Below are 25,587 nucleotides of genomic sequence, written 5' to 3'. Positions count from 1 at the left end.
GACTGGGGACAGCAAGGAGTCATCATGTCAGGTAGTCATGGGGCATGGTCCTAGGGCTCAAGTCCTCCGAGAGAGAGAAGGAGAGAAGTCCAGGTTCCAATTGCAGAGGTAGGGTCCCTAGCTTCGCAATGATCTTTGAGGGCACTCAGCTGTAACTCAATGAATAGCCTTCTCACATAGGTGTTATTTTTGTCCAGGTGGGGAAGGGCAGTGTTGACTGCAGTAGAGTTGCATCATCTGTGGATCTATTAGGGCAGTATGCAAATTGGAGAGGGTCTAGTGTTTCTGGGATAATGGTGTTGATGTGAGCCATGATCAGCCTTTCAAAGCACTTCATGGCTACAGATGTGAGTGCTACAGGTCAGCAGTCATTTAGGCAGGCTACCTTAGTTTTCTTGGGCACAGGGATTATGTTGGTCTGCTTGAAACATGTTGGTGTTACAGACTCAGTCAGGGACTGGTTGAAAATGTCTGTGAAGACACTTGCCAGTTGGTCAGCGCATGCTCGCAGTACACATAGTGGTAATCTGTCTGATCCTTCGGCCTTGTGAATGTTGACCTGTTTAAACTTCTTACTCACATTGGCGTGATCACACAGTCATCCGGAACAGCTGGTGCTCCCATGCATGTTTAAGTGTTAGTTACCTCGAAGCGAGCATAGAAGTAATTTAGCTCGTCTGGTAGGTTCGTGTCACTTGGCAGCTTGCGGCTGTGCTTCCCTTTGTAGTCTGTAATGGTTTGCAATCCCATGTCGATTTCTATGGGCTCAAGCATTGTTCATGACACAAACGGTTTACTCTTGCTGGTGAAGCGAAAATGTTATAGGTTCAAAGCATATTTCCTGCAATTCTACACATTTTATCATAGGGTGCAGAGAACATTTTGCAGTTTTAAACTAATTTTCATGGACAAGTTGATCTGGGCATTTCTGACAAGTTATAAATAACTCTCTAAGGTATGACTGGCATGACAAAAGGAAAACAATTTCAGCTATTTCTACTATCACAATTTTAGAGCAAGTTGAAAGCCGAACTGAGTCCCAACCCCCCCAAAATAATAATAATAATACTATACAGTCGAAGTCGGAAGTTTCCATACACTTAGGTTGGAGTCATTAAAACTTGTTTTTCAACCACTACAATTGGACGTGTACCTGTGGATGTATTTCAAGGCCTACCTTCAAACTCAGTGCCTCTTTGCTTGACATCATGGGAAACTCAAAGGAAAGCAGCAAAGATCTCATAAAAACCATTGGAGACCTCCACAAGTCTGGTTTATCCTTGGGAGAAATTTCCAAACACCTGAAAGTACCACGTTCATCTGTACAAACAATAGTACGCAAGTATAAACACCATGGGACCATGCAGCCGTCATACCTGTCACGGATTTCCTCCTTTTCGTCTGAAGAGGTGTATCAAGGATCGGACCAATACGCAGCGTGGTAAGCGTTCGTCATTTTAATGGAAAAACCAAACACTACAAAACAACAAAGTGACAACCGTGAAGCTAATGAACAATCGTGCTGACACAAACATTACACACAGACAATCACCCACAACCCACAATGACAAAACAGGCTACCTAATTGGTTCCCAATCAGAGACAACAACTAACACCTGCCTCTGATTGAGAACCATATCAGGCCAAACACAGAAACAGACAAACTAGACATACAACATAGAATTATAAAACCTGAACCTAGGAAGCCTCCTAGGAACGGCGACCCTCGCTGCCAACCTAGGACTGGCAACCCTACTAAAGGGCCCCACTGGACTGAGGGGCAGCTCCGGACTGAGGTGCAGCAACGGACTGAGGGGCAGCTCCGGACTGAGGGGCAGCTCCGGACTGAAGGGCAGCTCCGGACTGGCCGACGGCTCTGGCGGCTCCTGGCTGGCTGACGGCTCTGGCGGCTCCTGGCTGGCTGACGGCTCTGGCGGCTCCTGGCTGACTGGCAGCTCTGGCGGCTCCTGGCTGACTGGTGGCTCCTGGCTGACTGGCCGCTCCTGGCGGCTCTGGCGGCCCAGGACAGACTGGCGGCTCAGGACAGACTGGTGGCTCTGGACAGACGGGAGACTCTGGCGGCTCTGGACAGATGGGAGACTCTATCGGCTCAGGACAGAATGGCGGCTCTGACAGCTCAGGACAGACTGGCGGCTCTGACGGCGCTGGACAGACGGGCGGCTCAGGCGGAGCTGGACAGACGGGAGCACCTGTAGGGAGGAGACAGAGAAACAGCCTGGGGAGACCTCCAGGAGGCTTGGTGTTAGGAGGAGCCACCTGAAGAACCGGGCTGTGGGGAGCACTGGAGCTCTGGTGCTTAGCCTTGGCACCACTCCCCCAGGCTGGATAACTACTCTAGCCCGGACCCTCCAGAGTGCAGGCACAGGTTGAACCGGGCTGTGGGTAAGCACTGGAGATCTAGTGCCTACTACTCCACTGCCACATTTGGGAGTGGAGTAGTAGGCTCCACTACAATAATAAAAGCAATTGGTATTTGTTTATATTGTGACAAACAGCCTTGGCTGTATAGTTGCCAAGGGAACAGTGTCACTGCAGTGGCGATGGACGGTGTCCAGTCACTATGACCCATTGACCATCGGGATTTGCCCGGCACGAGCAGAGACACAGCACGCAGAGCCAGCGCAGGATACCCTGGACCGAAACGGCGTACTGGCTGGATGCCCACACTCGCATGACACTTTCGGGTGGCTGCCCTATAGCGCACCGGGCTATGGGCACGTACTGGTGACAACGTGCGCTTAACCGCATAACACGGTGCCTGACCAGTAACGCGCTGCTTATAATAAGCACGAGGAGTGAGCTCAGGTCTGCTACCTGGCTTAGCCACACTCTCCGTGTGCCCCCTCCCAAAAACATTTGGGGGGCTGCCTCTCGTACCTGTCGCGCTGCCGTGCTGTCTCCTCATATCGCCCCTGCTCAGCTTTCGCTGCCTCCAGTTCTGCTTTGGGGCGGCGATATTCCCCAGCCTGTGCCCAGGGTCCTTCTCCGTTTAAAATCTCTTCCCATGTCCAGGAGTCCTGAAATTCCGGCCGCTGCTGCTGTCCGTTACCATGCCGCTTGGTCCTTTTGTGGTGGGTGATTCTGTCACGATCGTCGTATGGAGTAGACCAAAGCGCAGCGTGGTTAGAATACATTCTTCTTTATTTAATGAAGAACACGAAGAACACTTAAACAAAACACGAATAAGACGAACGTGACCGCTATATAAAAAATGTGCTAACATGCAACATAACATAGACAATCACCCACAACCCACAATGACAAAACAGGCTACCTAAATATGGTTCCCAATCAGAGACAACGACTAACACCTGCCTCTAATTGACAACCATATCAGGCCAAACACAGAAACAGACAAACTAGACATACAACATAGAATGTCCACTCAGATCACACCCTGACCAAACAAAACCTATAAACATACAAAGCAAACTATGGTCAGGGCGTGACAATACCGCTCTGGAAGGACACCCGTTCTGTCTCCTAGAGATGAACGTACTTTCGTGCGAAAAGTGCAAATCAATCCCAGAACAACAGCAACGAACTTTGTGAAGATGCTGGAGGAAACAGGTACAAAAGTATCTATATCCACAGTAAAACGAGTCTTATATCAACGTAACCTGAAAGGCCGCTCAGCAAGGAAGAAGCCACTGCTCCAAAACCACCATAAAAAAAGCCAGACTATGGTTTGCAACTGCACATAGGGACAAAGATCGTACTTTTTGGAGAAATGTCCTCTGGTCTGATGAAATAAAATAGAACTGTTTGACCATAATGACCATCGTTATGTTTGGAGGAAAAAGTGGGAAGCTTGCAAGCCGAAGAACACCATCCCAACCGTGAAGCACGGGGGTGGCAGCATCATGTTGTGGGGGCGCTTTGCTGCAGGAGGTACTGGTGCACTTCACAAAATAGATGTTATCATGAGGGAGGGAAATCATTTGGGTATATTAAAGCAACATCTCAAGACATCAGTCAGGAAGTTAAAGCTTGTTCGCAAATTGGTCTTCCAAATAGACAATGACCTCAAGCATACGTCCAAAGTGGTGTCAAAATGGCTTAAGGACAACAAAGTCAAGCTATTAGAGTGGCCATCACAAAATCCTGACCTCAATTCTATAGAAAATGTGTGGGCAGAACTGAAAAATCATGCGTGAGCAAGGAGGCCTACAAACCTGACTCAGTTACACCAGCTCGGTCAGGAGGAATGGCCAATACTAATTGAGTGTATGTAAACTTCTGACCCACTGGGAGTGTGCTGAAATAAATAAAAGCTGAATTGAATAATTCTCTATACTATTATTCTGATATTTCACAATCTTAAAATAAAGGGGCTATCCTAACAGACATGGATTTTTTACTAGGATTAAATGTCAGGAATTGTGAAAAACTGAGTTTAAATGTATTTGGCTAAGGTGTATGTAAACTTCCGACTTCAACTGTATATGGACCCCCGATCCCACCCTGCCGACCCCCACAGTTCAGGAACCACTGTTGTAGACCATAAAGATCTCTATTCAGGTTGTTTCCACCGGTCTTTTCCAGGTGTTGGTGAATGTCCTGGATGTGAACGATGTGACCCCCACCTTCACCAAGCCCTATGAGGGGCCCTTTGAGATAACAGAGGGCCAGCCGGGGCCTCGGGTCTGGACCCTCAAGGCCATCGACCAGGACTCTGGGCTCAACGGCAAAGTGGAGTACAGCATCACTGCCGGAGACCCCCAGAGTGAGTAGGGTGTTTGTGTGTGTGTGTGTGTCTTTGTGGGGGAGGGGGTGGGGTATATATGCAGGTGAGCTACTATCCATGTGTGTGTGTGTGTGTGTGTGTGTGTGTGTGTGTGTGTGTGTGTGTGTGTGTGTGTGTGTGTGTGTGTGTGTGTGTGTGTGTGTGTGTGTGTGTGTGTGGGTGTGCATGTGTGCGTGTGTGTGTGTTTGCAGTATAAGGCTAGTAACAAACTAATCATGCTTCCCCTCTCTTGCTCTCTCTTTCTCTGTTAGATGAGTTTGTGGTATCTCCAGTGGAGGGAGAGCTGCGTGTGAGGAGAGATGTGGAGCTGGACAGAGAGACCACACCCTTCTACAACATCACTGTCATGGCCAAAGACCTGGGCAACCCACCACGCTTCAGCATGGTATGTTCATACACATGTTCACAGAAACACAAACACGTACAGACATGCACTGATCCTGTGGTGCTTCCTGCTAAAATGCTCAGACACTTATATGAACACAACACATGTGTGCGTCCACACACAAACACACACACACACACATACACACTAAGACCAAGTGTGACACTATCCTGTGTCCTCTCCATCTCCCAGGTGGTGGTGGGTGTCCATGTGCTGGACATCAATGACAACGACCCCATGCTGTTGAACCTGCCCCACAACACCAGTGTGAGAGAGGGGGCGTCCATCCACACCTTGGTGACCACGGTCCAAGCACGGGACATGGACAGTGGACGCAATGCCCTGCTCACCTACAACATCACTGCCGGAAACCACGATGGAGCTTTCTACATCAATGACACTGTGAGAGAGAGAGACAGAGAGAGAGAGAGAGAGAGAGAGAGAGAGAGAGAGAGAGAGGGACAGGAAGGGAGGGGGAGAAATGGAGGGAGTAAAAGGGGCAGAAAGGATAGAGAAGTGAGAAGAAGGGCTTGTCCTGAAAATGTAGACAAAATAAATTGATAAAAAGTCAGAAGCTAGGTATCCATCCAATTGGTGACAGATTTTCATGCAAATATTCTAAAATCCCCCAAAAAATAAGAAAATATGCTAATTTTCTCTCCAGTGGTTTCCACCAAGTGGAAATGTTGCGGATGAAAATCAGCGTGTGATAACATAGTGCATACAAAATGTAATTTTTCACTTAATTTTTCATGTACCAAATAAAAATTGAGAGTTTGGTGTGTTTCCATCACATTTTGGGGCAGCAGGTAGCCTAGTGGTTAGAGTGTTGGGCTAGTAACCGAAAGGTTGCTAGATCAAAACCCCGAGCTGACAAGGTAAAAAAAAGTCTGTCTTCAGGCCCTGAACAAGGCAGTTAACCCACTGTTCCTAGGACGTCATTGTAAATAATAGTTTTTAACTGATTTGCCTAGTTAAATAAAGGATAAAAAAATAACAATCGTTTTTTCACAATTAAATAGCAAATGTGCCTACTCTGGTCTTGGCATGTGCGCTCTAGCCAACAGCTCGCAGATACAGTGCTGGTAGGCTGTGTGGGTTGACTAGTCTACATGATTAGATTATTATGGATGAGAGCGAGAACTTTACAGACACAAAAAGATGCCACCATGTAGAACAAACAAATGATCTGTCGCCATTTATTAAATTGTACCAAACTTCCTTTTTCCATCTCTGCTGTCGTGATTATTTTAAATATATACGGTATGACTTAAAAACTCACATAAAAACTGTGGATGGAAACGTGGTTATAGAGAGACATTGAAAAGAGAAGGATATGGTATAATTGATAAGTCAGGTCTATCCTCCATCTTGTGCGTAATCACTCCCCCATGATCTCTCTATCCCCCTCTCAGACAGGGATGGTGCAGGTGAACAGGCCTCTGGACAGAGAAAGGGTGGGGGAGTACAGACTGACCATCACTGTTAAAGACAACCCTGAGAATCCCCGCATCGCTCGCCGGGTACTGCTCCGCACACACTCTCACACTCACTCACTCTCAAATAAGTCAGGACTGATACTGGACCACTCAGGAACCACTCAACACCTCTTGGAAAGCCATTCTGGTGTGTTTTTTGCATTAACATTAACGTCCTGCTGAAAAATAAAGGGTGAGGTTGAGGTTCTCAGAAGACTGAGGCGGGTTTTCCTCCAACCTTTTACCTGGGCTTTGCTCTTTTCATTTTTAGTTTGATCCTGACAAACTTCCCAGGCCCTGTCGTTGACAAGCATACCCCTAACATGATGCTGCCGCCACAATACTTAAATTCAGACAGTTTCACTCATGGCTGTATTGTATTGGATTTGACCCAAACCTGTCGTTTTTAATTTAGGTCAAAAAGTGTGTTTCTTTGCCGTGTTGTCTTGCAGTGTCACTAAACGGCCTTGCTGCAAACAATGGATGACTTGGAGTGGATTTTTAACACATGCTTCCTTCTTTACACTTTATCATACAGGCCAGTAATGTGGAGTGAATGCAATGTTGTTGATCCTCTGTATTTTCCAGTATTGTGATATGGATTTTTGTCCATATTGCCCAGCTCTACATAGATGGAATTATTCAATGGCACACAAGTGCCTCTCAAATATTGCATGGAATGACAGCTATTTGCTTTTTGATTGAGAACATTTCTCACCTTGTTCCCTGCCCCTTCGTCCTATCCTACCCAATTCACCCCTCCCTCCCCAATCTATCACTCTCTCCCTCCGTCCATCCCTTTCTCTAGGACTCAGACATGCTGGTGATCACAGTTCTGGATGATAATGACAACAGGCCCATATTCACACAGACCAGCTACCGGGCTGAGATCACTGAGAACTCCCCCTCAGGTACCAACCTCACTGGTGTGTTTTTCTGACTTTCTCTCTGTATCTGTCACTCGGTGCGTTTGGTTGGCTGGCGGGGGAACTGTCTTGACTGTCTGGCTAGCTTGCTGGAGGACTACAGGGCTGGCTGAGATTTTGTGTCATTGATCTATACACATTACCCCATAACGTCAAAGTGAAATTTTGTTTTTAGATTTTTTTACAGTAGAGACTTCATCATGAGTCTAGCATACGGGGTATGGGGTACGTGAGAGACATACAAGGGTCAAGGCAGCAGCAAAGATTCCACATGAGCCTTTGCCCAAGTCAAATTGTGCACAGCTCCCGAGGAGGAGACAGTGCCAGGTGTCCAGGTGCATAAAGAACAACCCAAGACACCTATGTCACCTACAAGCAGTGTTTTTGTGGGAAGTGTGTCAAGCAAAGGAAAGTGGCAAAGATGTGTCAACTGCTAGGACAAGGGCTAACCGATAAATGAAATCCAACGGATGACATTGCGTGAAAATGCAGACCGTGTAAGCATGAGCAGACAATAATTTACTATTTTTGACTGTTGTAATAATCGACGCATGTAATGCCATTATTGCTTTGTGCTGATTTTCACAATTTATCAAGCACTCTTGACGCATAAAATGATTTTAGGTTACTGTTTCCCTCATTTCATTGTATTTGCTGACTGTATGTCTTCGTGGTTGGGGAATTTAAAAAAAACATATATATATATATATATATAAATAGTAAAAAATAAAGAAAAACCCTTGAATGAGTAGCAGTGTCCAAACTTTTGACCGGTACTATATATATATATACAGGAAGCTACAAATCAACACATATCCTCATTGGGGTATGCTGTTACAGAATCCTGAGTTTTAAGTCCTTACGTTAAGAATTGACTGATTTACACAGGGTTGAATGCACTATGTCTATCAAACTGCAGGCAGGGTATGGGTAAACACTTTTAGGGGCATTTTAACCACTTCCGGTTGGTCCAGGAAGCTCAGAATCAACACAGGTAGACCTCATAGTGGCCTGATGGACTGGTACCGAAGACAGGTTCATACGGCATTCATAACCCATATAGACTTCAGGTTGAAATTAGGGGTGCAGGCAATGTATTCCTATGGGGAGAGATGACACTGTAATCTGTGAGATCAAAAAACACTGTTTTACTGTTAAGGGTTAATGCCACACGGTCAAGGTTAGGCTTGCACGGATCGGGAGGACCTTAGGAACATTCATGTGGTGGAATTTTTCTTCTCACCTAAACGGTTCTCTCACTGTCACTCAAAAGCAAATGACATTGTGGGGCAGGCTTCATTTTGGGCCTACTTTTCTAATGGTCGTTGCGCTTAGACCGAGCGAGCTACGGTCAAGCGGGATAGCTCGTTGAACTCAGCACAGTCTGGAGACTATGGTGATGCCATTTTTTGTGTTGATTTCAGAATGCCATTTTGGTGATGGTCCCTCTCCGTTTAAACATATTGCAAATGCACAAAAGTCAACTAGCAAGTCAGTGTCCATCAGTCAATTAGATGTCATTATGACACCAAACCCACTTTTTACTACTCATTTAGAAGCCAACTATCACATATGTCAGAGCAGTCCCATAATTCACAGCGCCTTTAGTTTAAAACATAATAAAAAGGTAAAACACATAGTTACGTTCTAGCTGCGGGTCCAGTTCGGACATTATGTGAAGTCCTATGTGAGGCGACCCCGAATCCCGAGTTTCGGCTCGATAGGTCATTTGGTGTCCGAGAAAAACCCTAATTGGTGCTGAAAATCCACTTTTTTCCATGCCTTGCTACGGGGTCCTTGAACGAGCTATCGGACAGAAACGTTGGGGTCTGTCTCTATGGGCCGAGCCGGTTTCAATGCACCTAGCCTTGCGTCTCTGAGACTTTTCTAAACGTCGTCATTTTCGTAATGGTCAAAATGAATTGAAGGTATTGCAAATGTACGAGGCTGTTTCTCGGTCCGAGAACCGTCTAGAGCCACGTAACTCACCACGCACCATCGACCGGAGGTCTAGAACAGGTTTCTAAAGTTTCGGAACTCTAGGTCTGACGGTTCTTTTTTAGCTCCAACAAAGCTAACTATTGCAGCCACTGTCTGTCTCTACGCACCCCAATACGTCCCTCCATTCAAGTTGTGTTTTAGTGTGATTTTTTTTTCCTTTGAATTTTTTGGGGAAAAATGACTGATTTACAGTTCATGGGGGTTGCCTAATCACATATATGAAGTTTTGGACAGATCAGACTTTTTTAACCCTTTGAAACAGCCCCTGAGACACCAATTATGGCACTTCCGGTTGGCACAGGAAGCTATAAATCACCACATATCCTCATTGGGGTATGCTGTTACAGAATCCTGAGTTTTAAGTCTTTACGTTAACAACTGAGTTATTTACGGAGGGTTTAGTATATGTGTGTTATTTCAGAAAATCATAGAAAATCACAGAAATCTCGCAGAGCTCCGCAGCACACTTTAAAAAGATTCGTATGAACACCCTGCAACTGGATCTGTAACCGTTGAAAAAAAAAAACGCCTATTTGTGACCATCGCCAAGTTGTCATTGTTCCGTTTCTCTTAAATGACGATAGATAAATGGCTGGTTCTTTTTTTATTGACACCGGAGGCTCCTTGACTTTGACCTGAAGTGGAAAAATAATTTCTCTATTTCCATTTAGGACCTTTAATCCCAGAAAAACGGCCATAACTCAAAAACCGTCGAGGCCTAGACGCCATCTTGTTCGGGGCCAACTGCCCATTATGCCAAACCTACGCTCACCAAGTTTCGGCTTCGAAATATTTTCCGTTTTCGAGATAAGGCCCCGTCGTGATTCGTGATGTTTTGCCAAATTGCCATATGATTCCGTATGCCCTCTTGTGGGAAATTCCGGGATAGCGGAAAAACGGTCAAAAACTTGTTTATTTTATAAAACGGAAACCGAATGTCCGACAAAGTTCATTTGATGACTTCCCGGTAGGTCTGGCCCTACCGCACGGCCCGACGCCGACCGCGAATTTTACAAACGATTTCGGACGTCTAGTAAGGGACCGTACATTTGCAATATGGACTTTCTCACTGATCATACACGAAATGCCGAAATGTTCCCTTAAGGTATGAAAGGTTCAGTTTTTAAAAATGTAGTAACCAGAAACGTGTTAAATATATTTTAGGTTCTTCAAAGTTTGCCTTGATGATAGCTGTGCACACTCTTTACATGCGCTCTTTGCATTCTCTCAACCAGCTTCACCTGGAATGCTTTTTTAACAGTCTTGAAGGGGTTCCCACATATGCTGAGCACTTGTTGGCTGCTTTTCCTTTGATCTGCGGTCCAACTCATCCCATACCATCTCAATTGGTTTGAGGTCGGGTGATTGTGGAGGCCAGGTCATCTGATGCAGCACTCCATCACTCTCCTTCTTGGTCAAATAGCCCTTACACAGCCTGGAGGTCTGTTGGATTATTGTCCTCTTGAAAACAAATCACAGTCCAACTAAGAGCAAACCTGATGGGATACCGTATAGCTGCAGAATGCTGTGGTAGCCATCCATGCTGGTTAAGTGTGCCTTGAATTCTAAATAAATCAGACAGTGTCACCAGCAAGCACCCCCACACCATCACACCACCTCCTCCATGCTTTATGGTGGGATCCACCCACACATGCAAAGGTCATCCGTTCACCTACTCTGCGTCTCACAAAGACAAAGCGGTTGGAACCAAAAATCTCAAATTTGGACTTATCAGACTAAAGTACATTTCCACCGGTCTAATGCCCATTGCTCCTGTTTCTTGTCCCAAGCAAGTCTCTTCTTCTTATTGTTGTCCTTTAGTAGTGCTTTCTTTGCAGCAATTCGACCATGGAGGCCTGATTCACTCAGTCTCTGATTAGTTGATGTTCAGATGTGTTTGTCACTTGAACTCTGAAGCATTTATTTGGGGCTGCAATTACTGAGGCTGGAAACTCAACGTATCCTCTGCAGCAGAGGTAACTCTGGGTCTTCGTTTCCTGTGGCGGACCTCGTGAGAGACAGTTTCATCATTGGGCTTGATGGTTTTTGCGACTGCAATTTTCTGTGTTGACTGACCTTCATGTCTTATGGACTCTTGTTGATCTTTGTTTATTTGAGCTGCTCTCGCCATAATAAGAACTTGGTATTTTACCAAATAGGGCTATCTTCTGTCTACCACCCCTACTTTGTCACAACACAACTGACTGGCTCAAACACATTAAGAAGGAAATTCGTTTTTAACAAGGCACACCTGTTAATTGAAATGCATTCCATGAAGCTGGTTGAGAGAATGCCAATGCCAGTGTTCAAAGCTGTCATCAAGGCAACGAGTGGTTACTTTGAAGAATCTCAAATATAAAGTATATTTTGATTTGTTTAATACTTTTTTGGTTACGACATGATTCCATATGTGTTATTTCATAGTTTATTCTACAATGTAGAAAACAGTAAAACAAATAAAAACCCTTGAAAGAGTTGGTGTGTCCAAACTTTTGACTGGTACTGTATATATATCAGTGCCTTGCGAAAGTATTCGGCCCCCTTGAACTTTGCAACCTTTTGCCACATTTCAGGCTTCAAACATAAAGATATAAAACTGTATTTTTGTTGGTGAAGAATCAACAACAAGTGGAACACAATCATGAAGTGGAACGATATTTATTGGATATTTCAAACTTTTTTAACAAATCAAAAACTGAAAAATTGGGCGTGCAAAATTATTCAGCCCCCTTAAGTTAATACTTTGTAGCGCCACCTTTTGCTGCAATTACAGCTGTAAGTCGATTGGGGTATGTCTCTATCAGTTTTGCACATCTAGTGACTGACATTTTTTCCCATTCCTCCTTGCAAAACAGCTCGAGCTCAGTGAGGTTGGATGGAGAGCATTTGTGAACAGCAGTTTTCAGTTCTTTCCACAGATTCTCGATTGGATTCAGGTCTGGACTTTGACTTGGCCATTCTAACACCTGGATATGTTTATTTTTGAACCATTCCATTGTAGACTTTGCTTTATGTTTTGGATCATTGTCTTGTTGGAAGACAAATCTCCGTCCCAGTCTCAGGTCTTTTGCAGACTCCATCAGGTTTTCTTCCAGAATGGTCCTGTATTTGGCTCCATCCATCTTCCCATCAATTTTAACCATCTTCCCTGTCCCTGCTGAAGAAAAGCAGGCCCAAACCATGATGCTGCCACCACCATGTTTGACAGTGGGGATGGTGTGTTCAGGGTGATGAGCTGTGTTGCTTTTACGCCAAACATAACGTTTTGCATTGTTGCCAAAAAGTTCAATTTTGGTTTCATCTGACCAGAGCACCTTCTTCCACATGTTTGGTGTGTCTCCCAGGTGGCTTGTGGCAAACTTTAAACTACACTTTTTATGGATATCTTTAAGAAATGGCTTTCTTCTTGCCACTCTTCCATAAAGGCCAGATTTGTGCAATATACGACTGATTGTTGTCCTATGGACAGAGTCTCCCACCTCAGCTGTAGATCTCTGCAGTTCATCCAGAGTGATCATGGGCCTCTTGGCTGCATCTCTGATCAGTCTTCTCCTTGTATGAGCTGAAAGTTTAGAGGGACGGCCAGGTCTTGGTAGATTTGCAGTGGTCTGATACTCCTTCCATTTCAATATTATCACTTGCACAGTGCTCCTTGGGATGTTTAAAGCTTGGGAAATCTTTTTGTATCCAAATCTTCTTCACAACAGTATCTCGGACCTGCCTGGTGTGTTCCTTGTTCTTCATGATGCTCTCTGCGCTTTTAACGGACCTCTGAGACTATCACAGTGCAGGTGCATTTATACGGAGACTTGATTACACACAGGTGGATTGTATTTATCATCATTAGTCATTTAGGTCAACATTGGATCATTCAGAGATCCTCACTGAACTTCTGGAGAGAGTTTGCTGAACTGAAAGTAAAGGGGCTGAATAATTTTGCACGCCCAATTTTTCAGTTTTTGATTTGTTAAAAAAGTTTGAAATATCCAATAAATGTCGTTCCACTTCATGATTGTGTCCCACTTGTTGTTGATTCTTCACAAAAAAATACAGTTTTATATCTTTATGTTTGAAGCCTGAAATGTGGCAAAAGGTCGCAAAGTTCCAGGGGGCCGAATACTTTCGCAAGGCACTTTATCAACCATTCTTGCCCTTCCCTCCTCAACTCTTGTATTTAAACTTTCCTCTCTCAATCTGCCATCCTACACATCACCCTTTCTCCCCCTATCCATTCCTCCATCCTCTCTCAGGCAGTGCTGTGTCAGTGTTGAATGGACCAGTGTTGGCTGAGGACAAAGACATTGGGCCCAATGCTGTGGTCAGGTACCGTCTGCTGGGAACAAGACTGGACCTCTTCACTGTGGACTCTGATACAGGTCTGACACGCACGCACACACATACACACATACTCACATAATGGTCACTTAATCACACACCAATAATACATACACACTCAAACACATACACACACTCTCACTCACAACCCCACACACATATCATTAATCATAATTTTCAAGTCAAATCACATTTTATTTGTCACATTCTTCGTAGACAACAGGTGCAGACTAACAGTGACATGCTTACTTCATCACCAATTATCCTACTGCCTGTACCTCTCCCCTGTTCCCCCCTGCAGGTGTAGTTCGTGTGCGACAGAAGGCTCTGTTGGACCGCGAGGCGTTTGTGGAGCCGCGGGTGGAGCTGCTCCTGGTGGGGGAGGATGTGGGAGGACTCAACAGCAGCGTGCCCCTCACTGTGACAATCATGGACCAGAACGACAACCCTCCTGTCTTTAACCCCCCCAGCCTCACTGTGCACCTCCCTGAGAACAGCCCCACTGGTGAGTGTGTTGATGGGTGGGTGGATGGATGGTGGTGTGTGTGGGTTGGTTATTCAACCCCTATGGGGACCTAAAGTCCTCCAAAGTCCCAACAAAGATAGTAAAAGAAGAAAATGTCTCTCTCATGGGGACATTTCCTGCTTCCCCTTGAGGACAAAGGCTATTTTAAATTTAGGGGTTAGGATTTTGGGTTTTGGTTACAGGTTAAGGTTAGGGTTATGTTGTCGTTCTGGGTTAGGTTCAGAGTTAGGGGTTAGGGAAAATATGATTTTGAATGGCAATACATTTTAGGTCCCCACAAGGATAGAAGAACACAACATGTGTATGTGTGTATGTGTGTCTGTGTGACTATGCATGCATTCATGCATGTGTATGTACGTGCATGCATGCATGTAAATAAACTCAGCAGAAAAACTGTTAACTGCGTTTTTCCCCCCAGCAAACTTAACATGTGTAAATATTTGTATGAACATAACACGTTTCAACAACTGAGACATAAACTGAACAAGTTCACAGATATCTGACTAACAGAAATTGAATAATGTGTCCCAGAACAAAGGGGGGGGGGGTCAAAATCAAAAGTAACAGTCAGTATCTGGTGTGGGCACCAGCTGCATTAAGTACTGCAGTGCATTTCATCCTCATGGACTGCACCAGATTTGCCAGTTCTTGCTGTGGGATGTTACCCAACTCTTCCACCAAGACACCTGCAAGGTCCCAGGCATTTCTGGGGGGAATGGCCCTAGCTCTCACCCTCCAATTCAACAGGTCCCAGACGTGCTTAATGGGATTGAGATCGTGCTCTTCGCTGGCCATTGCAGAACACTGACATTCCTGTCTTGCAGGAAATCACACACAGAACAAGCAGTATGGCTAGTGGCATTGTCATGCTGAGGATCATGTCAGGACGAGCCTGCAGGAAGGGTACCACATGAGGGAGGAGGATGTCTTCCCTGTAACGCACAGCATTGAGATTGCCTGCAATGACAACAAGCTCAGTCCGATGATGCTGTGACACACCGTCCCAGACCATGACGGATCAACCACCTCCAAATCGATCCCGCTCTAGAGTACAGGCCTCGGTGTAACACTCATTCCTTCGACAACAAACGTGAATCCAACCATCACCCCTGGTGAGACAAAACAATGACTCGTCAGTGAAGAGCTCTTTTTGCCAGTCCTGTTTGGTCCAGTGACGGTGGGTTTGTACCCATAGGCGACGTTGTTGCCGGTGATGTATGGTGAGGACCTGCCTTACAACAGGCCTACAAGCCCTCTGTCCAGCCTCTCTCAGCCTATTGCGGACAGTCTGAACACTGATGGAGGGATTGTGCGTTGCTGGTTGTAACTCGGAAAGTTGTTGTTGCCATCCTGTACCTGTAGGGGTGATGTTCGGATGTACTGATCCTGTACAGGTGTTGTTACACATGGTCTGCCACTGCGTGGAAGATCGGCTGTCTGTCCTGTCTCCCTGTAGCACTGTCTTAGGAATCTCACTGTACGGACATTGCAATTTATTGCCCTGGCCACATCTGCAGTCCTCATGCTTCCTTGCAGCATGCTCACACAGATGAGCAGGGACCCTGGGCCTCTTTCTTTTGGTGTTTTTCAGAGTCAGTAGAAAGGCCTCTCTAGTGTCCTAAGTTTTAATAACTGTGACTTTAATTGCCTACTGTCTGTAAGCTGTTTATGTCTTAAAGACCATTCCACAGGTGCATGTACATTAATTGTTTATGGTTCATTGAACAAACATGGGAAACAGAGTTTAAACCCGTTACAATGAAGATCTGTGAAGTTATTTGGATTTTTATGAATTATCTTTGAAAGACAGGGTCCTGAAAAAGGGCAGTTTTTTGTTGTTGTTGCTGATTTTACAAATTACACTAATCATCCCAAGTCACAGATATATAGAGATACTCTACCGTACTCTACCGGGATTTTTTTCTAAGGTACTCTACCGGGATTTTCCATGCACCGGCAGAACAGAGACGCTACCTTGGGTAAGATGAGGGTTGGTGGTGTGTGTCTTTTTGTCAATAACAGCTGGTGTACGATGTCTAATATTAAAGAAGTCTCGAGGTATTGCTCACCTGAGGTAGAGTACCTTATGATAAGCTGTAGACCACACTATCTACCAAGACAGTTCTCATCTGTATTATTAGTATCCTTCTATTTACCACCACAAAACGAAGCTGGCACTAAGACCGCTCTCAACCAATTCTATAAGGCCATAAGCAAACAAGAAAATGCTCACCCAGAAGTGGCGCTCCTAGGGGCCGGGGATTTTAATGCAGGCAAACTTACATCAGTTTGACCAAATTTTTACCAGCATGTCACATATGCAACCAGGGAAAAAAATCCTAGACCACCTTTACTCCACACACAGATATGCATACAAAGCTCTCTTTCGCCCTCCATTTGGCAGATCTGACCAAAATTCTATCCTCCTGATTCCTGCTTACAAGCAAAAACTGAAGCAGGAAGTAGCAGTGACTCTCTCAATACGGAAGTGGTCAGATGAAGCGGATGCTACACTACAGGACAGTTTTACTAGCACAGACTGGAATACAGTTGTCGGAAGTTTACATACATTTAAACTCAGTTTTTCACAATTCCTGACATTCAATTTGAGTAGATATTCCCTGATTTAGGTCAGTTAGGATCACCACTTTATTTTAAGAATGTGAAATGTCAGAATAATAACTTCTGACTCACATTCCCAGTGAGTCAGAAGTTTACATATGACACAGTTACAGATGACACAATCTCAATCGCACTCCACACTGCCCTTTCTCACCTGGACAAAATGAACATGGACAAAATGAACAACATTCCATGTTGTCTGTAGCTTGTGAGGTGTGGAAACACTTTGTTGCTTTTATTAATTTTGTCTTGTTGCTTTTTGTCCTATGTTGCTCTGCGTGTGCTCACTGCTCAATGATTGTCTATATTGTAATTGTTTTTAATAACCTGCCCAAGGAATGCAGTTGAAAATTAGCCGGCTGGCTAAAACCGGCACTTTTACTGAAACGTTGATTAATGTGCACTGTCCCTGTAAAAATAAAATAAACTCAAATTCAAACACCTATGTGAGAATGCTGTTCATTGACTACAGCTCAGCGTTCAATACCATAGTGTCCACGAAGCTCATCACTAAGCTAAGGACTCTTGGACTAAACACCTCCCTCTGCAACTGGATCCTGGACTTTCTGACGGGCCACCCCCAGGTGGTAAGAGTAGGCAACAACACATCTGCCACGCTGATTCTCAGTCCCCTCCTGTATTTCCTGTTCACCCACGACTGTGTGGCCAAACACGACGCCAACACCATCATTAAGTTTGCTGTTGACAACAGTGGTAGGCCTGATCACCGACAATGATGAAATGTCCTATAGGGAGGAGGTCAGATAACTGGCAGTGTGGTGCCAGGACAACAACCTCTTCTTCAATGTGATCAAGACAAAGGCGCTGATCGTGGACTACAGGAAAAGGCAGGCCGAACAGGCCCCCATTAACTTCGACGGGGCTGTAGTGGAGCGGGTAGAGAGTTTCAAGTTCCTTGGTGTCCACATCACCAACAAACTCTCATGGTCCAAACATACCAAGACAGTCGTGAAGAGGGCACGACAAAACCTTTTCCCCCTCAGGAGCCTGAAAAGATTTGGCATGGGTCCCCAGTTCCTCAAAAGGTTCTACAGCTGCACCATCGAGAGCATCGTGACCGGTTGCATCACCGCCTGGTATGGCAAATGCTCGGCATCTGATCGTAAGGTGCTACAGAGGGTAATACGAATGGCCCAGTACATTCCTGGGGCCAAGCGTCCTATATAGTAGGCTGTGTCAGAGGAAAGCCCATAAAATTGTCAGAGACTCCAGTCACCCAAATTATAGACTGTTTTCTCTGCTACCGCACGGCAAGCGGTACCGGAGCACCAAGTCTAGGACCAAAAGGCTCCTCAACAGCTTCTACCCTCAAGTCATAAGACTGCTGAACAATTCATAAAATCGCCACCGGTTAATTTACATTGACCCCCTCCCTTTTGTACACTGCTGCTACTCGCTGTTTGTTTGTTACCTAGTCACTTCGCCCCCACCTACATGTACAAATTACCTCAACTAGCCTGTACCCCCATACACTGACTCTGTACCGGTGCCCCATGTAATAGCCTTGTTATGTTATTCTTATTATGTTACTTTTTATTATTACTTTTTGTTTTAGTCTGCTTGGTAAATATTTTCTTCTTTTTGAACTGCACTGTTGGTTAAGAGCTTGTAAGTAAGCATTTCACGGTAAAGTCTACATTTGTTCTATTCGGCGCATGTGACAAATAAAGTTTGATTTGATACATCCCCAAATACATTCATTGCTACATAGATTTTTTGACTTTTTAATGAATGATATATACCCATTGATTCTTGAGAATATAACTTAGAAATGCCTCAGGCTTAGTTCAACTGTCGTACTCCATCAGAACGCAAAATATAAGCTTGTTTTACTCCATTTTTTGTAAACAATGTAATTGTAAATAAATACTGTATAGCCTCAAACTATACTTTCTGTATCATGGATGGTAAATCCTTGCATCCATAGCTCTTTCTATTTGAGAGTGGTTACATTTCTCCAGTCCCAACTGTGTATTGAAACAGTGGCGGGGTGCCGCTTTGTTATTTTTTGAGCTGCAGATTTCCCTTTTAAGCCTAGTCCTACACAAAAAAAATCTATTTAAATGGAGATTCTCCACTGAACATATTTTTAGTTCAGGACTAGGCTTAATCTATGTCTGGGAAACATGCCCCTTGTGTTCAATCCTAACCTCTGTGTCCTCTATTCTTTCGTTTCTCTCTGTTCTAGGTGTGGTGGTGACCCAGCTGTCTGCCAGTGACGCTGATTCAGGCTCTAATGCCTGGCTGCTTTACCGGCTGGAGAGCGGTGCCCAGGACCGCTTCGTAGTTGACTCCCTCTCTGGTGCCGTCCTGGTGGGAAACTCCACCCTTGACCGCGAGGAGCGTGGCTCCTACCGCCTGGTTGTCGTGGCTACTGACCGTGGCACACCCTCATTGTCGGGCACGGCCACCCTGTCGGTCATCCTGGATGATGTCAACGACTCACGACCACGTTTCCTGGAACCCGTGACAACTATTAACATAAACGAGTCTACACCACCGGGTGTGGTGGTGGCAACGCTCGCGGCAAAGGACCCTGACCTACGACCACGGCTGGAATATTACATAATCTCTGTGGAGGCGAAGGATGATGGAAATAACCCTGTTGTTGGGCTGCAAGAGTCATTCGGCATCGATTTCCACACGGGTTAGTAGTCAACAGACACAATCATGTTTAGTATTGTATCTTTACTGAGTTGCCTGTCAGATTGTGTGGATGTTTTGTAAATAGGTGTATACGTGGCGCCTGAACAATGTCGCAAATGGAGCAGCTGCACTTTCAAAATAGTATGTTTTTGCACCCCCACTTTTTTCCCCCAGAAAAGTATCGTGATCTATTGAGTAATTTGTCATTTTCAATGATAAGTAATGTTTTGAGCTAGTCTGTATTGAAATAGATCATTCAATTTTATATAATTTTATATAATTAACAGATTGTAGTTGAGCTTACACACAAAAAACAAACTAATTGGAATTCGTGGCAAAGAGGTCTAAGGCACTGTATCTGAGTGCTAGTGGTGTCACTACAGACCCTGGTTCGATTGCAGGCTGTATCACAACCAGCCATGATTGGGAGTCCCATAGGGCGGCGCACAATTGGCCCAGTGTCATCTGGGTGGGCCGTAATTGTAAATAAGAATTTGTTGTTAACTGACATGTCCTGCGCGCACAAGCTCCCGTTAGGCCTACAGAAATACATCTAACGGATGGGATAAAAAATTATGTTCGTTGCCAATTGATGACAGTTTTATCACAAATTAAAAATGGCTAGTTGATTGAAGTAGGGAATTATGTGTTCCAGCAATGAGCTGCAGTTTTGGAATAATTGCATCTGGTCGATTTTCTTGCGAACACCTAGTGCCATTTAGAATTGGTTAGCCTAGTGCTATGCTATAACCCCCCTAAACATAGATAGGTTCCACATTAAGCATATGCAAAAACATTTGTTTGATAAAGACAAAGAGCATATTTTCAACAGAATCATTAAGCCTCCTCACCAAACAGATGTTGTGGCCGTAATTCATCACCATACAGTGTTCAATATGGAATTGTCCATTTAGAACATTCCAAAGAACAGGCAGAATAAACTAAATCGAATGACTGTATATCGAAAAGAAGACAGTTGTCTGTTGTTTGTAACCCTGAAATATTTTTTTAAACTCACAAAATTGAGCCGCGTTTCAAATGATCAGTCTTTGAGAATTACTGTTCCAGACGCGAGACCCACTGCAAACTTTTTTCATTTGGAAAAATATTCTGTTCTATTTTATTATGTTTTGTACTATAAAATAGGTGTGTCTTGACTGTGATAAGGGTTTGGGCAATAAGAGCGTCTTGCTTGCTAAATTACCAAAACAAGTCTATGCCATTGTACAGCCATAGGCTTCCACAAGCAAGCAACACTGCTAAGGTTACTGACTTTTTGAAGATTGTAATTCCAGCAATTCATGCTGAAGTGAGATTTTCCCCGTAAATGAAATTTGGCACACCGGTTGAGAACTCAATACCCTAAATGGTCAGCAGATGGCGCCGTGATCCACTAATTAGATGACAGATGATAACAACAGAGAGTAGCAGCAGTGTAAAAGAGGGGGGAACAATGCAAATATTCTGGGTAGCCATTTGATTAGATGTTCAGGAGTCTTATGGTTAGAAGCTGTTTAGAAACCTCTTGGACCTAGACTTGGCACTCCAGTACCGCTTGCCATGCGGTAGCAGAAAGAACAGTCTATGACTAGGGTGGCTGGAGTCTTTGAACATTTTTAGAGCCTTCCTCTGACATCGCCTGGTACAGAAGTCCTGGATGGCAGGAAGCTTGGCCCCAGCGATGTACTGAGCTGTACACACTACCCTCTGTAGTGCCTTGCCGTCGGAGGCTGAGCAGTTGCCATACCAGGCAGTAATGCAACCAGTCAAGATGCTCTCGATGGTACAGCTGTAGAACCTTTTGAGGATCCATGCCAAATCTTTTCTCCTCCTGAGGGGGAATCTGTTTTGTTGTGCCCTCTTCACGACAGAACAGATTATATGGGATTGATTAAAATTTGTTTGTAAACTATTAGAAATGTAGCTTAAAACCTCTTTGGGATAAGGGGCAGCATTTTCACTTTTGGATAAATAGCGTGCCCAATTTCAACTTCCTGCTACTCATGCCAAGAATATAAGATCTGCATATTATTAGTAGATTTGGATATAAAACACTCTGACGTTTCTAAAACTGTTTCAATCATGTCTGTGAATATAACATAACTTATGTAGCAGGCAAAGCCCCGAGGATTAACCATTCGGAATTATTTATTTTTGAGGTCACTGTCTGGTCAATGAGTTCTCATGGGGAAACGATATTTCTTAGGCACTTGTTTGCATCCGCTTCCACTGGATGTCACCAGTCTTTGGAATTTCGTTGAGGTTATTCCTTTGTGCAATGAAGAAGTACGACCATCTTGGAAAAGGGTAACGCTGTTGAGAGTTGCGCAAGACTTGAAAAGTAGCGTTAGTTTCCTCTCGTCCTCTATTGAAAACAGATAGACCCGTCTTCAATGTGATCGATTATTAATGTTTAAAAATACCTAAAGTTGTATTACAAAAGTATTTTGAAATGTTTTGGCAAAGTTTACAGGTAACTTTTGAGATATTTTGTAGTGACTTTGCGCAAATTGGAAGCTGTTTTTTTTCTGGATCAAACGCGCCAAATAAATTGACATTTTGGATATATATGGATGGAATTAAACGAACAAAAGGACCATTTGTGATGTTTATAGGACATATTGGAGTGCCAACAAAAGAAGCTCGTCAAAGGTAAGGCATGATTTATATATTATTTCTGCGTTTTGTGTAGCGCCTGCAGCGTTGAAATATGCTACTCTCTTTGTTTACTGTTGTGCTATCATCATCTTATGCTTTTGCTGAAAAGCCTTTTATATTTATTTGAATTTGCCGCTCTGCATTTTCCCTGGCTTGTGGCCAAGTGAGATGCGACTGTCCCCCTATCCTAGAGAGTTTAATTAAATTGATCAATATTATTGTGTTTCTCTTCCAAGAAAAACTAGAATGCATTTTACAGTAGCCTATGTAGGCCTCAGGGTTTCCATTCGGAAAATATGGCATTGTATAACGTGACCGGTCTGGATTAGGCCTAGACTACTAAGCGACTGCGAGTGAAGAGCAAACTAATCCTAACATTTCCACACCGTAATTGTAGGCTAACCAATACCCAAACGGAGATTCAGTGAAAATAAAATGTGATTGATTAATCAAGACCTGTCCCCATGCTTGTCTAATGCAGCACAAAATGGTCCTTAATAAGTTGACCAAATGCAGGTAGACTATTGCTTAAAATCCTATTATAACAATTGGATGACTTTGGGTGTTTCAGTAAGCAACAATTTGTTGCATTCAATTGCATTAGCCTACTTTATTCCAATATTTCTGTCATTCAATTATATTTATTCCCATAATAATTCGTTATGGATCCATCGCGATGTGGTTAGAAAACAGTGCATTTGATGGGCTATGCAAAAGAGATGGGAGAAGTGACATGCCTCACAAACATCCATTAATACATTTAAAGTCCTTAAACTCAGCAAGAGTCTATTGTCCTGCTGATAGCCCATCAAGGGTGGATGGCTTATTTTGTTTTCCAATTTATTGGAAAGGCTGCTAAACCATTTATACTTGGCCCACAAAATTGTTGCATACTTACAGTACAGTGCACTTTTACTCCATTCTCTACCCGACACTCTACCAATGCCACCAGATTGTTCTGTAATAGGGGGCCTGTGATCTGTGGTCTGTGATATTGAGTTAGAAATGTAAATCTTTAGAGTACATTGAAAGTTTGCTCTTTTTTGCCTATTAGGCTACACTTTACAATAGAGCTCAACACAGACTGGCCGCAGCATCTATCAGCAGTCTAAACTGTGGCAGAAATTGTTGGAGTTTTCAGACCATGCCGAGCTATTAGACTATCCTTTTGTAAATTAATGGAGGTGTGAATGTTTCATTCAGTATCTCTCCTATTGCGCTAGAGTCCTGCATCAGGCAAAAAAAAAAATCAGCTGGTGGGTGGTCCCGGGGTTGAGAGAGAACTTGGGTAAATACAATGGCGCAATTACGCTTGACATGTGGACTGACAATTTTGGAAAAATAGGATTCTTGTGCCTGACAGCATATTACATAATGAAGAGTGGCTGTTATCCACCACGGAGTGGGACAGTGCAGCACAAAACTGCAAATAAAATAAGGCCAGCTATTATGAAAGAATACTTGTGGATCTTGTTGATTTCCTCTATCACTTCAAGAGGCCTACTGTCCACCTGGCAATTGTGTGGTTCCAAAGGATAAAGCGTCACCTTCAGATGGATGTGCGGTTTCAGAGAGAAGCCAGCTGCGAGCCTGCGACCAGGCATGGTGGAAGACATCGTTTTCCTGCACAGCAATTTGAAGAAATCCAGTGATGAATGGACTGATTTTGAAGTTATTGTTTTAGTATATTTATTTGTTGTCTAATATTAGAAGGCAACTTAAAACCTCTTAAGGATCCGCCCCTTTAAAAAAAAAATATCTTCCTGAAATGACATACTAAAATCTAACTGCCTGTAGCTCAGGCCCTGAAGCAAGGATATGCATATTCTTGGTACCATTTGATGAGAAACACTTTGAAGTTTGTGGAAATGTGAAAAGAATGTAGGAGAATATAACACAATAGATCTGGTAAAAGATAACACAAAAAAACAACCAACCGTTCTTTTGTATTCTTATTTGTACCATAATCTTTGAAATGCAAGAGAAAGGCCATAATGTATTATTCTCGCCCCTGGTGCGATACACATTTTGGCCACTAGACAACAGCAGTGTATGTGCAAAGTTTTAGACTGATCCAAAGAACCATTACATTCTGTTAAAAATGTATCAAGACTGCCCAAATATGTCTAATTTGTTAATTAATAACACTTTATGTTCAGAATTGTGCACTCTCCTCAAACAATAGAATGGTATTATTTCTCTGTAATAGCTACTGTAAATTGGACAGTTCAGTTAGATTAACACGAATTTAAGCTTTCTGCCAATATCAGATATGTCTATGTCCTGGGAAATGTTCTTGTTACTTACAACCTCATGCTAATCGCATTAGTCTACGTTAGCTCAACCGTCCCATGGAAGGGACACTGATTCCGAACAAGTTTTTAAAGCAATTTGACTTGTCAATGTGCCACATTGCATTGTGAAAACATACAGTGGGGACATACACTGCCGATTTTGCAGGTTTTCCTACTTAAAAAGCATGTAGAGGTCTGTAATTATTATCATAGGTACACTTCATCTGTGAGAGACGGAATCTAAAACAAAAATCCAGAAAATCACATTGTATGATTTTTTGCATTTTATTGCATGACATAAGTATTTGATCACCTACCAACCAGTAAGAATTCCGGCTCTCACAGACCTGTTCGTTTTTCTTTAACCTCTAGCACTTAGCCATCCCGGATCCGGGAGCGTGAATACAGACTCAAGCTCATTACCATAACGCAACGTTAACTATTCATGAAAATCGCAAATGAAATGAAATAAATATGCCATCTCTCAAGCTTAGCCTTTTGTAAACAACACTGTCATCTCAGATTTTCAAAATATGCTTCTCAACCATAGGAAAACAATCATTTGTGTAACAGTAGCTAGCTAGCGTAGCATTTAGCGTTAGCATTAGCGTTAGCATCCAGCAGGCAACATTTCAACAAAAAACAAGAAAAGCCTTCAAATAAAATAATTTACCTTTGAAGAACTTCGGATGTTTTCAATGAGGAGACTCAGTTAGATAGCAAATGCTCAGTTTTTCAAAAAAGATTCTTTGTGTATTAGAAATAGCTCCGTTTTGTACATCACATTTGGCTACCAAAAAAAAACGAAAATTCAGTCCTCAAAACGCGAACTTTTTTCCAAATTAACTCCATAATATCGACTGAAAACATGGCAAACATTGTTTAGAATCAATCCTCAAGGTGTTTTTCACATATCTCTTCGATGAT

At 43.6% G+C, this 25,587-nt stretch overlaps 1 protein-coding gene across 1 annotated transcript in view; it reads left to right on the top strand.

Moving 5' to 3' along the window:
- The window catches only part of LOC139368300 (cadherin-23-like), a 237,626-nt gene that overhangs the window by 136,934 nt on the left and 75,105 nt on the right, over window positions 1–25,587 (top strand). The window contains exons 23-30 of the mRNA XM_071107046.1: window positions 4,567–4,747; window positions 5,020–5,153; window positions 5,346–5,555; window positions 6,569–6,676; window positions 7,440–7,557; window positions 13,809–13,934; window positions 14,195–14,398; window positions 19,251–19,709. Of these exons, the coding sequence (XP_070963147.1) occupies window positions 4,567–4,747; window positions 5,020–5,153; window positions 5,346–5,555; window positions 6,569–6,676; window positions 7,440–7,557; window positions 13,809–13,934; window positions 14,195–14,398; window positions 19,251–19,709 (1,540 nt within the window). The remainder of the gene's footprint in view (window positions 1–4,566; window positions 4,748–5,019; window positions 5,154–5,345; window positions 5,556–6,568; window positions 6,677–7,439; window positions 7,558–13,808; window positions 13,935–14,194; window positions 14,399–19,250; window positions 19,710–25,587) is intronic.

The sequence above is a fragment of the Oncorhynchus clarkii genome, chromosome 16 (assembly GCF_045791955.1).
Source record: "Oncorhynchus clarkii lewisi isolate Uvic-CL-2024 chromosome 16, UVic_Ocla_1.0, whole genome shotgun sequence".
Taxonomy (NCBI): Eukaryota; Metazoa; Chordata; class Actinopteri; order Salmoniformes; family Salmonidae; genus Oncorhynchus; species Oncorhynchus clarkii.
Note: the sequence above shows the minus strand (reverse complement) of the source record. Positions and strands in the feature narration are given on the sequence as shown.